The sequence below is a fragment of the Manis javanica genome, chromosome 7, assembly GCF_040802235.1.
Source record: "Manis javanica isolate MJ-LG chromosome 7, MJ_LKY, whole genome shotgun sequence".
NCBI lineage: Eukaryota > Metazoa > Chordata > Mammalia > Pholidota > Manidae > Manis > Manis javanica.
The window spans coordinates 66,691,376-66,707,797 of record NC_133162.1 but is presented as its reverse complement, the minus strand read 5'-3'; the positions used below and the strand labels follow the sequence as shown (position 1 = coordinate 66,707,797).

The 16,422-nt window shown below is 50.2% G+C and overlaps 1 protein-coding gene across 2 annotated transcripts; it reads left to right on the top strand.

The window, feature by feature from the left end:
- The first annotated feature begins 9,874 nt into the window (after nucleotides 1-9,874).
- SFTPA2 (surfactant protein A2) lies at nucleotides 9,875-13,983 on the top strand. Of its 2 annotated transcripts, none has more exons than XM_017668432.3 (5): nucleotides 9,875-10,007; nucleotides 10,781-10,975; nucleotides 11,242-11,361; nucleotides 12,098-12,175; nucleotides 12,671-13,983. In XM_017668432.3, the coding sequence occupies exons 1-5, from the start codon at nucleotides 9,944-9,946 to the stop codon at nucleotides 13,045-13,047; spliced, it is 834 nt and encodes a 277-aa protein (XP_017523921.3). In that variant the 5' UTR covers nucleotides 9,875-9,943; the 3' UTR covers nucleotides 13,048-13,983. The 2 variants fall into 2 exon arrangements, with proteins under 2 accessions (XP_017523921.3, XP_073097185.1); XM_073241084.1 differs by having other exon boundaries at nucleotides 9,878-10,007; nucleotides 10,784-10,975.
- Nucleotides 13,984-16,422: the final 2,439 nt, after the last annotated feature.

Genomic DNA, 16,422 nt, shown 5'->3' with positions numbered 1-16,422 from the left:
CACCCTCAAGACAGACACTCCCAAATATCCTAAGTTATGCTCAATACCACCTTTATCTGTACAGGGATATCGAAGACTGTAGTCATTAGCGGATGTCAGTGCTGGCTTGCCTATTCCTGTTGGCCCTCAGGACTTGAATTCTTGAGGTCTTACCTTGTCCGCTTTGTCTGCCATTTCACACCCAGCTCCGGTGCGGGCCTGGCACAGAGCAGCTGCCCCACGTGGCTGGATCAGAGCATGAATTCTAGGTGTGTTCATCTCCCCTGCCTCTGAGCTCCCTGTAGCAAAGAGGTTCTGCGAGATGAGGATCCTGCTTACCCTCTGGTAGGTTCTGTGCAGGCTCAGGCCTAGAGGTATAAATAATTATTTAGTGGAATTATTATTTTAAAAGCACTTGTTAAAGAGCATGGTGCTGTGACTGACACAATTCATTATTTCTTAAACAACATACCATCTGGGAACAGTTCAGCCATCAGGGCCTTTGGAAACTTCACAACACTTTCTGCTGATGCTTCATTGTTGCTCAGTGATAAGAGAACAGTAGGGATTGCTTCATGGGTTCCAGAAACAGTTGTTGATTAATGGCTGGGCTCTGATGATTGCATGAGGGGCAGGTGTGTGAAATGAGGGGTCCCTGGGGGGCTCCTGGTGGTCTGGGCCTGGCACAGCTGCTGCCCTCTTGTTATGAGGACCCTGGCAGGGGCTGGATGAGACTCCACTTCTCCAGACAGCAGGAGCACAGGCTGGGATTCTCAGCTCTGCCCCACCTCTCCAGGGCATCTGGGCCACTGGGGCCCTGTTTCTTCATCCAGAGTCAGGAATCTGCCCCAGCATCACGACTCTTACAGTGCATGTGCCGAGGGCTGTGGGCAGCTTGTGTCAAGCTGTGGGATATCGGCAGCCTTGGGACTGGAAGCTGGATGTGAGTCGCTATACCCAGCAGCTCGGCTGAGCCAGGGTCAAACTTGTCTGGGGCTGGATGTTAATTATAAGCAAAGAGCAAGGCTGGCACCTCGGGTGGTCTGGTAAGCAGTGGTGGAAACTGAGGCTTGGATGAGGCCCGCCTTCCACAGTAACAGTTCAGGCAGAGCCTGTCCAGGGCCTGATCCATGGCTGTAGGCATTGTGGGCAGAGAATGCACTAGATTCTTCATGGAAACCATGCAGAAGATGTTCTGGAGTTACTTGGAAAGCGGTTTGACCCAGGTGATGGAATTTACAGGCTGTGCCACCTCTAGTGAATTACAGAGCCTCACTGAACCTCCGATTCCTCCTCTGTTACAACGGAGTGAAGATGGGCCCTCACTTCAATGACTGTGGGAGAGAGATGGCAAATGTGAAAGGTCTAGCTAGTGCCTGGTACACAGCAGGTGCTCAGAATGAAAAGTGGTTCACATTAGGCTTCTCCAGGCATATAACACTGAGCCAGCCTTTGCAGACAAATAGAAACAGGACAATTAGCCAGATGAGCTCTGACAGAAGGAGGCACCCCAGGGCAAACTGTATCTACCAGACTAGAGCACGGGAGAAGCAGGGAAGTGGGGAAATTGGGGGCTCTCATGGATACAGCCTGGGTGAATCAGAGGATTAGGCTGTGTCTCTTGTCCTGCGTTGGCATCTGGTACAGAGTAGTCCTCTGTGAAGGTGGAATTGATGAACAGGGAGTGTGACCTGTGGCATTCCTCTACGCATCCCCATCAATTGGCTGCAGTTCTTCATGCAGCCAGCAGAGGGCAGAGCTGACCACACATTACCTGCGAGATTGAGGCGGGGCTCCTTGGGAGCTCTGTGAGCTACCTGGGGGATGGTGAGCCTCAGCGCTCAGGGAGCCCCCCATCCCTCGCCATGGGTGCAAGCGGCCATTCAGAGCCCCTGAGAGGTCAGGACTCCTTCACCAACATTCTGGGTCTCTGGAACAGGACAGACCTGTTGAGACAAATGTTCATGCATGTGTCTGACCAGATTTCTCAGGGCTTTAGTGCACCTGCGCCTCTTCTTGTCCAGGGAGTGCTCCCTCTTCCTCCTTTGTTAGGGAGGAATTTTCTCAGGGGGAAATACCACGCACAGGAATGCTACCCCGTGTATTGTTTACAACCAGTGATTGTCAGCTAGGAGCTGTCTTTATGCTCATTTTACAGATGTAAAGAACAGAAGCCCATTGCAGCATCGTTGTCATCAATGAGAAGCAGAGCCCCAGTTGAGCATGGAGTGCAATTGTGTCTGTGCATTCTCTGGAGCCCCCTTCCCCTGTCCCACTTTGGTATGCTAATGGCTGGTACCCTTAATGGGAGGTGGGGTGATGGCTGGGTACCTCGGGAGAGGGAGAAGAGGCCACTGGCATCAGGCTGTGCTGGTCTGGGAAAAAGTTATTTTTGAGTCTAAAACACTCCTCTTGTTAGGTTGCAGTCCTTGCATGGGGCCTCCCAGGACACCTTTGCTTGATGCCACCCTGTCCCCAGCATGTCCCTACTGCACTGCTTCTCACTGCTTGGGGCTCTCTAACCCCCTGTTCAGGGTTGACCTGTCTACTGGGACCACTATGGGCCACTGGGATCATAGGTGGGTGTGGGCCCCATGACACATACAGCAAGGCTACCGGTAAGCTCTCCACTGCTCCTGGACCAGAGGAACGTTCAGAGGTAGCCAGGTGGCACCCTCCTTCCAGGGGTAGCTGTCCCTCCCTAGGAACTGGTCACCCCCGACCCCCACCCTGCAGACATACAAACACAGATGTGACACACATCTAGACATTCCTATGTTGACATAGGCAGAGACACGCATGTAGAAATGCAGAACTGATGTGATACAGATGTGCTGTCCCTGCATTCCCCCTCAGACCCAGAAGTCACACACGTATCAGCAGGCATGTCTCCAAGACATGTCCACAGGGACAGGGCTGCTGGGTTGCCTGGACAAGGCATTTTGGTGGAAGAAAACCTTGCTAGTGGCCAGTGTCCTACAGTGTTCACCAGCCATAGTTGAACTCCTGAAGGCACCCCAACCCTGAAAGTCCCTCCAGGCTGGCTCCTTACCTTGGGCAGAGTGGGGCCCATGGCCCGGTGTGTCCTCTGAGTTTTGGGTGGGGGCACGGCCATGTAGCTTAGAGTTCGAGTCCCAGCTCTGGCAGGGTGGGGCCTGCACTAGGTTTGCAGAGAGCTGAGTTCCTCTAGTTCAGGCCATATGCGAAGCACACTTTCAATTTTTTGTATTTGTATTCATAATTTTCATATGGACAGCATTTCCCAGAAAACCAAGATGGATTTGGTTAAAGCTGTTTCGATGAGTATTGACTTGAAGCTGGAGTCCCTGTTTGCACACAGTCAGCTCCTCTGGGTCTGGGTCCATGTCTAGCTCTCCAGTGCCCACCGACAGGTGTCTGGTGTGCCTAGACGGGAAGGCAGCGGAGCACACGGGGTTGGGGGTTTCGGAAGGCCCTAGAGTTAGGAACAATGCAGATGCCAGATGAGCCCTGCGTCCCCTCAGCAGAGGGCAGACCTTGGGCCACTGTGTGGGGAGGTGGTGCCTGCCTCCCTGTAGGTGTGGGACCCTGCCAGCAAGGGTCAGGTTTTCCCCACACCAGTCATCCTGCTGGGTGCTCTACCCGAATTACCATCTTTTATTATCTCTTCAGCCCAATGAGATCGAAATTCATAGTATGCCAACTTTATAGATGGCAACCTGAGACCTGAAGAGGCTTAGGGCCATGCCCAAGGGCCACTAGGAAGTTTAAAATTATATATGTGGCTTCTAGTTTATTTATAAAAGTGATGTGCTAAAATTCAGGTAGCCCCAGCATCGCTGCGGACTCCCTGCTGCCTGTTGAGGGTGGGTGGGTGCCAAGCGTGAGAGCAACACCCTGTCTGAGGTCAGGAGCCCCGGGCCTGGGGCTGGCTGCCCCCAGGGTGCTTGGAGGGAGCAGGCTGGGCAGTGCAGGGACTTCTGTACCTGCCCCTTTCTTGAGCCACCTTAAGCTGAATGCTCCAGAGAACTCCCTCTCTTCTTGGACATCCTGGTCTTTTAGAAGGAAACACAGACCATGACCAATTATTAGTCCCATGTCAGGAGCACCAGGGCCAAGTGTCACAGGCCTTTATGAGCAGAGACTCTAGTCCCTTCTGAAATGTTGTCAGAAGTCTAGGATGAAGATCCCGAGGTGTTATTGCTGTGATCTGAGTTGTTAATCACAGGAGGATTCACAGAGGGGCATTGCGCACAGAAGGAATAGAACATGTCCAGGCCATAGGGGCGTGAAGAGCGAGCCTCTCCAGAGAGCCCGAGGGAGCACACGGAGCTCACATGGTGGTGCTGGGGGACTGAGCTCCAGGATGAGTGGGAGGAGGCCAAGGGTGACACCCAGGGTTGAGTGTGTCAGGCTGTGGGCTCACACTGTCTCTGAGGACCGGGGCCCAGGATGAATGAGATGGGGGTGGAATGGGGAGACCCACAATGGGAAGGGTCACTTCAATTCCAGTATGGACACGAGTCAGCCAGATTGGAGGCCAGTTGTCTCATGAAGCAGGGAGAAGAGAGCCCCAGGTTGTCCTGAGCCTGGAATTCCTCCCCGGGGAAAAGCTTTGACAGTTTAGAGCACATGCTCATGTTCATGTTGGATTGTGAAGATCAGGACCTCTCTGGTCCTGCGACGTGCTAGGGCTAAACCAAAGAGCAGAGTGTGCTGCCTGGGATGCAAGTTCTCTGTGTTCACTGTGGAGGGGGCAGATGGTTTCTCTAACTCCCTCAGGCCGGGCTCTTTCCTGGATTGGTGAGGGGAGGCAGAGCCCACCCTGACTGTTGCTAATGCCTCCCTGTCGCATCCACCGGCTGAGCACAGCTCTGCCTCCACAGGCAGCCTTGTGTCAACAGCCCCTGGAGCCTGAGCCCTGGCTGCGTGCTTGTCTCTGGGCTCTGCACAGTTTCAAAAGTGTCTGGAACCCCTGTCCCAAAGAAAGGGACAATCGCACCCTGAAAAGCCTTTGCCCACATTCAACATCCCGGAAGGCTGGTCGGAGGCACGTCAGCCTCACCTGGTCCTTCCCTGGCAGTCCTGGTCTACTTTGTCTTACTGAGCTCTGTATCCATGCATGGAAGCTCCCCCGGGAAGCCCCAGGAGAAGGCTCACTCTAGTCCAGATGCATGCAGGGCAACTGAGAGGATCTACATGAAGCAGATCCTGAATGTTCTTATTACAATGCTGGCTCCTGTGCCCTGCCAGCTTCAGAGAGAGCTGGGTTTGTCTTAAATAGCAGCCTTGCTTATGCCCATATACTCCTTGCTTCACAGCCCCTGCTTGCCAGCCAAACAGAGCTCAGGAAAAACTTTTCATAGCAACCACCAGGCTGGGTTCTGCTTCGCCTCACCAAACTAAACAGCATAGCATGATAGCAAGCCAGGGAAGTCTCCCCTGCTTCACCCAGAGCCTCCACTTGTCTGGCCTCTTCAGGTAGATGCCAGATAAACTACAGGAGGCACAATTACATTTGAACTTCACATAAACAATGAATAATTTTTTAATATTGCTTGTGATATAGCTATATTAAAAAATTGTTCCCTTGTGCACTGTTGATGGGAATGCAAATTGATGCAGCCACTGTGGAAAGCAGTATGGAGGTTACTAAAAAAACTAAAAATAGAAATACCATATGATCCAGTAATTCTGCTTCTGGGAAGAAAAAATCACCAGTTTGAAAAGTTTTGAAAAGATATATGCATACCAATATTCATTGCAGCATTATTTACAATAGCCAAGGTATGGAAATAACACGTGTCCATTGATAGATGTATGGATAAGGAAGATGTGATACATATACATAATGGAAATTTTTTCAGCCATAAAAATGAATGAGGTCTCATCTTTTGTGACAGTGTGGATGGACCTTAAAGTATTATGCTCGTGAAGTAAGTCAGACAAAGAATGACAAGTACCATATGATTTCACTTACATGTGGAATTTAAAAACAAAACAACTGAACAAACACATAAACTCAACAGAAACTGACTCAGAAACATAGAGAAGAGTTGGTGGTTCCCATGGGGCTGGGAGGTTGGGGGATGGGCGACGTGGGGGAATAGGATAAAGAGGTGCAGGCTTCCAATTATGAAATAAATTAGCCGTGGGAATAAAAGTACAACATAAGGAATATAGTTAATGGTATTGTAATATCTTCGTATGGCGACCAAACTTATCTACATATACTGCAGTGAGCATTTAGTAATATATTTAATTGCCACATCACTATGTTATATACCTGAAACCAATGTAATGTTCTGTATCAACTAAATTTCAATTAAAAAAAGTAATGCTAAGGACAAAGAAGGACGAGAAGGTTGTATTGGTAAAAATTGAAGGAAAAGTAATGTGAATTTTAAGTAGTCATTTTCAGGTAATAGAACTACATTTATTTACTATGTTATTCTTGTTTTAATGAAATGACATTTATTGGAGAGGCACCAGTGTAATGTGTGTGTGTGTGTGTGTGTGTGTGTGTGTGTGTGTGTGTGAATGTTTGTGTATAACGTACACACAGATGTATTTCATGTGTTGACTGCTTCAGGGCATGACAGCCTGAATTCCCTTTTCTGTGTTGGTGGGCTGGCCTGAGAACACACCTTGAACTGTATAATTTACTGTAATAGTAAATTACCTTGTTTATTCCTTTGTCTCTAGGCACAAGTAGGGTGAGCACACCCCTCTGAATGTGGGATATTATGTCAGAGAGTTTTAAATGGCTTACAGGAGACCTGTAATGACCCTGCCAGGGTGACCCAGACCATTCATGCAACCTCCCTCAGCCTCGTTGATTGAATTCTCAAGTGAGGAATCACTTTCTCTCTGAGTCATAGGGTTGTTGTGATGGCCCCAAATGAAAGCTCTGTCAAGGCAGCTGCACACATACTCCTGAGCCAGAAGCAGGGCAGCTGGAGGGGAGGGTGGGCGAGGAGCCATGGAGACAGAGGTCTGTCTCCCAGCTGCTGGCAGGGTGAGTGCGTGGCCTCCACTTAGCACCCTTCGGTCTTACTTTCCCCCTTCTGACAGCAGGGTTTCCTTGCTGGGTCCGGTCACACTGAGCGAGGAGGCGCCTGCGTGGGAGGGGTCCTGTTGGCGGAATGGCGGAAGGGGAGGGCACTGAGTAGGGCCAGGACGTCTGCAGTGAGGTGGCTCGCGTGGGCTCCTAGAGTCAGGGCAGGGAAGAGACAGGTGGCTCGCAGGCGAGGGCTCAGAGTGGGGTGTTAGAGCTGAGGGAAATAAACGTATTTTTAGGGAGAGGGTTATTTTATTGGTGACACTAAGTTGCTGGTGCAATGTGCTATTAAATTCTCTACAGATAGTATTATTTAAAAATTATCTACAGAAAATGCAGCCTTTTATTACCTGCATTGTGAGTGGATGGTCTCCCCCATCCTCCTCACTCTGACCTGTGACTGGTGTGCCTCAGGCATGAATTCATGCTAATATGAATAAATAAATGAAATAAAATGCAAAGAGAAAGCTTGATGAGGGATCTTTACATAGTACTAAAGTACCTCCTTACAAAAGAGTTATTAGTTAAAAAGAGAGAAAGCGGTAACTTTAGGGTGGGGTAGTCTGGCATGCACCATCTCCATCAAATGATTAAAGTCGACATATCATAACTTTTGAGATGATCAAATTCTGTGCCACCTGCTTGAATGCGATGAGAACAAGGCAGGTGATTCCTGCCAGAGCTGCGGACCCAGAACCTAATCATGAGGCAATACATCAGAAAACCCCAAACGGAGAGACATTCCACACAATAACTAACATCTCTGAAATGTGTTAATGTCACAGAAATTAAGGAAAGCCTTGGGAACTGTTCCAGATTGAAGGAGATGAATGAGACACGATAATTCAAAAGAATGCACTCTCTAAACTGGATCCTTTTGCTGTGAAGGACATTACTGGGGGCATTGAGCACATTTTGTACAGGGCCTGAAGGTTACTTAGAGTTGTATCAGTGTCAATCTTTCCTTCCTTCCTCCCTCCCCTCCTGTCTTGCTCTTTCTTTTTTCTGTGACAGAAAGGGCAACCAGAACCCTACAGACCTGTGAAAAATCACAGTCATAGAGCACCACCCAGGTCTGTGAACTTGGAGCATTCACTTGTAGAGGCTGCAGAAGGCCGAGTGGGGAGACCCAGGGTGAAGGAGGTAAGGCCAGACAGCTAATGACATGAGTTGTTTTATCATAATTTTGTATCACACATTTAAATATATATATATTGACATGAAGCAATGATAGTGACTTCAATGATGAAATAAGATATCCCATGATATTCTACCACATTTTAATAAAAATAATGAATGAATCTGTTAATTTCTTGATTTTGGTTATTATAGTGTGGTTGCAGAGGAAAGCATCTTGGTACGAAATATAAAGTATTGGTGTGAAGAATTATTGCATTGGCAACGTACTCTCATAAGTGCAGAAAAAAGTTGTATTATGCCTGCAGCTTTTCTGTAAGTTTGCTGTTGCTTCAAAGTTATAAAAAAAAAAAGAGAAAACCATGACTCAAAAAGTTACATAACCTGACCAAGGCCACATGGATAATAGGTGGCAGCTCCCAGTGCAGCTGAGGTGTGTCTGCTCCCAAAGCCACACCCTCCGCCAGCAACCTCTGGCGCCCCAGATATCTCAGCTGCCTCCCCCGAGACCCTTCAAAAGACTCTGTTCCTGTTCCTTCCCCTACAGAGCAGCCTCCCCTCCCAAGCCAAGCCAAGGTCCTTTTGGTGGAGCCACCCCCCACCCCCGCTGCCGCAGCCTTGTGCAGGCCCTGGCTCCCACCCCACGCCCAGCCGGGTGCCTGCAGCGGCAGGAGGGCAGCTTAAAGGGCTCTGAATAGGCTCTGGCTGCTTCCAGAAGCGGGGTTCTTTTAGCTGAGCTTGCACTCCCCCAAAGTTCTCTCACCCTTCCTGAGGATCTCACAATTTTTCAAATCCCTTACAAGTATGCGTGGCGATTCTGTCTTGTCGTGGATTCTGCTGTCACCATATAACCATATAACCTCCATATAACCATCATCCATATAACCTCTAAGTTAGAGGTTCCCTCCTAATCAAGCAGCTTGAATAGGGGATCTCATCAATCAGGGCTTCTTAATCATGCCACCACTTAAGGTAATCACCACTGCAGGTTATCAGACATTTCCCACCCCCAGAGACAGAAGCTGCTGCTCTCCTGGGACCTCGCAGGCTCTGGCCTGCCTCCCCGCAACATAGCCTGCCTGGGCAGAGGGCAGGGGGCCATGCAAAGGGTGACCTGTGACTCCGAACCATGTGCCCACCAACTCAGCAGCAGGCTCCAGAAGCAGCAGCTGGGAGGCCTGAGGGGCCCCGTGGTGAGGCAGGTCCCATGACAGCTTGTTCCCGCCCCACCTCACCACCCTCAGCTTGAGCCATGGCCCCTGTGCTGTGTGGAACCTAATGGGCCGTTCCCAGTGCTAGGAGGCTCTGTGGCTGGGATGGCCCCAGGAAGGAGTCCCCTGGAGACATCCTGGTCATTGCTGGTCCGCCTTCTGCTCCCCTGGGAAAAGAGCCCAACCTAGTATGTGCTCTCCTGCTGGTGGACACTTGGGGGATGGTGGTCCTGGGCCTGTGAATGTGGCACCAGCTGGACTGGCAGGCAGGGGCCCTGGACGGGGAGGGGTTCTCTGCCACATGCCTCCCTCACTTTCTGTGTAAGTGCCCTCATGTGTCACGCCAGGGGAGCTGGCTGGGGTAGAGGGTGTGACCTCCGGCCCTCAGGACACCCCCTTGTTAGAGACTTGGGGCTTCCCTTCAGCAGGTCTCCTAAGTGTCCCTCGAGCCTGAGTGCTCTGAGGAAATGCTGTGTAAATAAGATGGATGCTTCCTGCCTGGCCCTCCCCGGCTAGAGCCCTCGTGATGGGAGGCTCTCTGGGGTGGGGACGAAGGTGGTAGCCCACATCCATATAAATGGTGCCATCTGCCTCTCTGCTCTACCCAAAGGCACAGATCCACATTGGCTCTGCTGGTGCAGGTGAGTTCACCCAGTGTGGTTGGTGAGAGCCAGCCCTGCAGTCATAGGCTCACCTACGGGCTGGCCTGGGAAGGAGGGGGCCTCCCCATGCACCACGGGTGTTTTTCCACAGGATCATAACTATGGATGCAGGAAGATGGGCTTGCAAATATCCCCATCCTTCCCTGTGCTTCTCAGCCAGGTCCATTCCCACCAGGGACTCAGCAGGGCCAGCCAGAGGGAAGAGCATGCTAAGGAAAAGGGGACACCCCAGCAGGGGAAGAGGACTTGGGGTGAACAGGCTGTCAGCCCTGGTCATCTCTGTTCATTCTCAGGAAGATGATCCCCTAGAATCTGGAAGGAGGGTGGCTGAGAGGATGAGGGACAGATGGAGTGGGTGAGTGACCTCCCTCCCACCAGCAGGCTGGGAGGGACAGGTCAGGATTGAAGCTGAGAGAGCTGAAGTGCATTGCCCATGGTCACAGTGAGGTGTGAACAGAGCCTCCTTGAGAACCCAGTTCCTCTGACTCTCCAGAGCCAGAGCTCTTTACTCCTTGCCCGCTGGGTGCCATGCCACCTCAAGCCAGAGGGATGGGGCGTGAGGCCACGTCAGGTGGCGAGCAGCCCCGGGAGTTTCCAAGGATTCTCTGGGTTTTCCCAGGCCTCTTATCCGTACCTTCCCGGGGCCTCAGGCTCTGCATGTTCCCGACTCTGGACAAGTCGCAGGACAAGTCGCAGCGAGCAGGGGCCCTCTGCCAATGCTTCAGAAGGGCAATGACCCCTCCTTTCTGCAGCAGAGGTCACTGGAGCAGGAGCCATGCTACCAAGCTCTTTGGCCCTCGCCCTCGTCTCGCTTGTGGTTTCTGGCATTGAATGCGATGTGAAGGAAGCCTGTGTTGGGAACCCTGGCATCCCAGGAACTCCAGGATCCCACGGCCTGCCTGGCAGGGACGGGAGAGATGGCATCAAAGGAGACCCCGGCCCCCCAGGTACTCGGGGGAAGACTGCCCCTCAGCTTCTGGACAGCGACCTGTTTCTAGGAGGCCTGCCTGTCCAGGGCCCAAGGGTCAGCCAGATGTTGGGGAGTGGTGGGAGTGTCCCGGGACCATCAGACGGCAGCAGCTCTGATCCACCCTCAGAGTGCCTGTGGAGGGACAATGAGGCAGCCTGACGGGTAATGGAGGCCCAGCCACATCAGCCCCACCCCAGCTGTGGGTGACTGATCCCACGTATCCATGTCCCCTTCTCTCTGCAGGCCCCATGGGCCCTCCTGCAGCAATTCCAGACTTCTACAGGTGTAATGGGCTGTCTGGGGCCCCTGGCATCACTGGAGAGCGTGGAGACAAGGGAGAGCCTGGCGAGAGAGGCCCTCCAGGTGAGCAGGGTGGGAGAGAGGGCAGGGGCAATGTGGCACGGTGCCCATGATGGGGATCAGACAAAACCGTGGGGTCCCCCAAAGGGCATACTGCTCAACCTCAATGACAGAATCTGAACTGGAGGAGAGGAGTCAGAAGTGTGTGGGCCACAGGCCACAGTGCAGGGACTGATGGGTTTAAGTGCCCTGCAACTCAAGACTGCTGATGAGGGAACACAGGGAGTCGGGTGTGGGAAATGGGGCAGCACTGGGAGGCAGGGGAAGCCCTTCCTGGGGCTGAGGCATGGGGGGCATCTGAGAGGTGTACAGGCTTATGTGCGCCCAGGATCCAGGCAGATGGTGTGACCAGGAATCCCACATGCAGAGAACTTGAAGCTCTGCGTGGTAATCAAGGTCAATCAGGAAAGTGAACAGAGAATCAGGGTGCGGGGGAGGGCTGCCCAGAAACCAGATAAATGCCCAGAAGTGGACAGACAGAGCTGCTAAAAAGTATGGCAGGAAGGAAGAGCAGGGAGAGAGCTCCACAGGGGCAAGGGAATGAGGAGGAAGTGTGAAGATACACTCCAGTATTGTGGACCCGATAACCTGGGGACTGGGTAGTGCGTCTGCACGAGCAGAGGGCAGAAGGCCGGGATGCATCTGGACAGGACGAGGCTGCCATCACACCTGCTGGGCAGCAAGTGGTCGGGGGTCTTTGTTGGCTCCCTCCTCATCCTGGGTGGGAATCTCTCCACAGGGCTTCCGGCTTATCTAGACGAGGATCTTCAAACCACACTCCACGTCTTGAGGCATCAAAGCCTTCAGTCACTGGGAGGTAAGGGGACCCCTTAGGGTATTTTAGGGTAAGTGGTCTTCCCTAAGTTCCCCTCATCCTCAGCATTAGGCTCCCACCCTAGGGACTTGACAAACAGGTGTGGACATGCAAGTCCCGGGGAAACAAATGATACTTTCCTTTTCTGACATCTTTGAATGGCCCAGAGGAGACAAAACTAGACATGGTTTAGCCCCCTGTGTCCTGATTTATGGGAAAGCAAGTTCTCTTCCTAGAATGCTTTGTAGTGAATCCCAGGAAACTATAGTTGCTGGCACATAATTGACAGTGAATAACTAATTGCTAGATGGGTGAACGAATGAATAGAACAATGAGAGCTTAGGGGAGAAATTTGAAAAGACTAGGATTGGAAGAGGAAGGGAGACAGAGAGAGGCAGAGATGGAGAGATTGGAGGGAGCAGAAGGGCAGAGAGCCCCAGTGAGGCAGAGGGACTGAGGCAAAGCAGTGGGTAGCCTGACCCAGTCCTTTGCTTTCAGTCCTCAGTTTGCAGGGGTCCATGCTGGCAGTGGAAGGAAAGGTCTTCTCCACCAATGGGCAGTCAGTCAATTTTGATGCCATTAGAGAGTCATGTGCCAGAGCAGGCGGCCGCATTGCTGTCCCAATGAGTCCGGAGGAGAATGAAGCCATTGCAAGCATCGTGAAGAAGCACAACACTTATGCCTACCTGGGCCTGGCCGAGGGCCCGGCCACTGGAGACTTCCACTACCTGGATGGGGCCCCTGTGAATTACACCAACTGGTACCCAGGGGAGCCCCGGGGGCGGGGCAAAGAGAAGTGTGTGGAGATGTACACAGATGGGCGGTGGAACGACAAGAACTGCCTGCAGTACCGATTGGCCATCTGTGAGTTCTGAGCAAGCATCAGGGCCCTGGGAGAGATTGAGTCCTGCCTTGCCACTCAACCTCCATCTGTAGGAAGCACCTGATTTTTATGAGATACTCTCTCTCTTTTTCAACAAAATCCATTTGTGGCTATTATAGTTGGAGGCACTCTTAGCCACTCTGCTTCCCAGTTGGGCCCTGCCTCTGCCCCCAGATCACTAATCAGTCTGGCGCTCACCCCAGAGCCCTGTCGCAGCTCTGCACTCTAGGCCACCACTCCTAACTTTGCCCTTCGGCAAGAGATAGAGCCTTCCTCTTCTCGTCCAGTTCCTTCCTTTATAGATGGTGAAGTCCTAGGATGGAAATACCTCAGAGTGTGCCTGCTTCCTGGCCCCCTCTACCCTTTTTCTGCAGTCCACCACCTGCCCAGCCTCATCAAGATTTAGCATTCTAGACAAGCATGATGACAGACAGGCAGACTTCTCAGAAACTCCAAATGTGTGGGGAGGCCAACCCAACCCTAGTGACTGGCATATATTATCCACTCCCTTGAGTCCTGGGGTGCAACCCAACTCCTGGACCTGAAATCAGCCAGTCTATGCCCCACACCCCAGAAACAATCCAAATAATTTCCTGCTGATCGACATATCCCCACACCACTTGCCACACCATGGACTATTTATTGAGCACCTACTGCCCAGCACCTTGATAGCACTTCTGATACACCTTCTAGAATATTATTTAATCTTCACACAATGCCATGGGACCACCATTATTTCCCCATTTTTTTATATGAAGATATTGAAACAGAAAAGTTAAATGTTTTGAGTTTCATTACAGTGAGTTTATTATAAGTGGCTGTGACTGGATTCAAACCCATCTATGTGGACCTGAAAATCATGCTCATAACCACCCCACCTCACACTGAACAGAGATGATTTAACTGTAATAAATCATGAATGTGTTAACATGAGCCTCCATTGCTTTGGTTCCAAGAAACATCACATATCTGCATTTTTATAAATCAAATTAACTCTGGCTCTCAGCCCCCATTTGCCCAAAAAAGGGAAAATTCAATCTCAAGTTATGCTTTCTTTGTTGGGTGGGAGTGGCCACCAGCTCTCCACCCTTAGGTTGTATGGGCGGGTGGTGAGTTGCAGGAAACATCTGGGAGAACGTGTGGGTGTCAGCGTTGATGGCTGGCATTGAGATAACTTGATCTAAGACCATGTGGTCCATTTCAGGGGGGTGGTAGCATGCCTTCCATTCCGCACTCAGCCATCTGGATGTTTTCCATAGCCCAAAGAGGGTGGCATTCAGGGCTCTGTCCCAGGCCTCTGTGAATCACCTCAGTCTCAGTCCTGCATGGAATGGGGCCATGCTCCCACACCCCAGAGCTGTGTCAGAACCAGACCAGGCCCCACATATGTGTCCTGTCTCTAGAAAGGTCCCCGCTTCTTCCACCTTTACATCTTCGACTGCTCTCACTGCTTCTACTTTTCTTAGACAAGAGGAAGCTCTGGATCAAAGACCACAAAACCACATAGGATTGAGTAGAAACATTTCTCTTTGAGATGTCCCCAAAATTCAAAAGTGCAAGAAAAAGCACATTTCCCGTTCTGTAGATGAACAGTCTCAGCCTCCAGAAACTGATGTCTTCTTATTTCTTGTTAGGTTTATTTTTGCTTACTTTATATACCAAAAAACCCATTATGTGCTATTTTTAGTATATTATTTTTAAAAATCACTTTTTAAATGAATTGTTCCTAGTTCAGAAGAAAACTGTTGATTTATTTTTTTGTTGATCTTATAGCCGACCACCATTTTGGATTCTCATTTTTCCTCCAATATGTCTAATATAATTGATTCTTTCAGATTTTATAAATATATGATGATTTACAAATGACAAAGTTTGCCTGTTCTGTATGATATTTATATTTCTTGTATGTCCTTCTTATCTTTTTATAGGGGCCAGGAGCCCCTACCTATTGTTGAAGACATTTAATGATAAGTGACACGTTTTGGGGGACACTAAATGTATAAAGGGGACACTTACAATATTTTACCATAGAAAATGTTGCTTGTTTTGTGTTTCTGATAGATACCTTTGATTGACGTAAAGAAGTTCCCTCTTTTTGCTGTTTGCTGAGATGCATTTTAAACATGAATGTGTATTGAATTTGTATCACATGAATTTTTTTTTTAGTCATTTCCAAGTAAGTCAAGTGTGGATTGAATCATTTCTCATTCCTGGGTACTGGGATCTGGAACCCACAGCTGAGAATAAGAGGCTCTAAGTGCCTCATCTTCTAAGGTTATAGAAATGTCCTAGGGACACCATGGAACTGCAAGGAGGGGGCCGTGCGGCAGGAGTAATTTGGTGATTTCCACTCCCTTGGTCAGTATAAGGAGGACTGAAGAGGGGAGAGGAGACTGACCGCTGGGTGGAAATTGTCCTTCCCCTCCACTCCCTGTGGGATCTTAGCAAGTAGGGATGCTCCTATTCTCAAATTGCTGAAGCACTGAACCAGCAGGGGATGAATCTTGAGGAGGCACGGAGACATGGGGTGATAGAATTGTGAGCAAGAGTGTTCTGGGGCAATGTGGATTTCTACCATTTGGAGGGAGTTTCCCTGGGGCTGTGTGAATGTCAGTGCCATGGAAGCTAGCCAGGGTTTAAACCCTGCTCAGAGCAGGTTGCCCCTTGGAACACAGGGAATTGAAAAACAAGAGACTGTGAATTGGAATATCCACTGACATGATGTTGAGGACAGGGAATATGCAGCTGGAGGCTTTTACAGAGTCCCTTCTCTGAAGAACAAGACCTGAGGGGAGCTGTCACTGCAATCAGTCGTCCAGTCAGTCAACAACCCGGCAGGGTGGCCTGAGAAGCAGCTGCACCCCACTGACATGTGGTTCCTCCTGCGAGCAGGTATTGCCCATCCTTGTCACCATCAATCTCTCTACTCCCCACAAGTACAAAGGAATAAGAGAGATGGTCACAGCCACCCTTCAGTTCACCCACAGCCTACCACCATTCTATGGCCAGGGTGGTGCTGAATCAGAGATGAAACAGATCTCAGTGACAAAACTGGAGGTAAATAATCATTTGTTTGGACTCTGTTTTAAATTAATCCCAGAAAGTTTGCATTACAGGAGTCCAGAAAGAAAATGAATGATGAAATTTGGGACCACGTAGTTGTTTTGAGAATAGGGTGAACGTCAAGCTTCAGGATTATACATATCTGCATTAGGCCTTTTAATTAAACTTGTTATATATTAAATTAGTGAGTTACATGAATTTATTTTTTTGATGTTGAACCATCCTTGCACTCCTGGTATTTACCCTAATGGCTGGTACTCTCATCATACTATGGATTAGGTACTATACTTGTATTAACTCATGT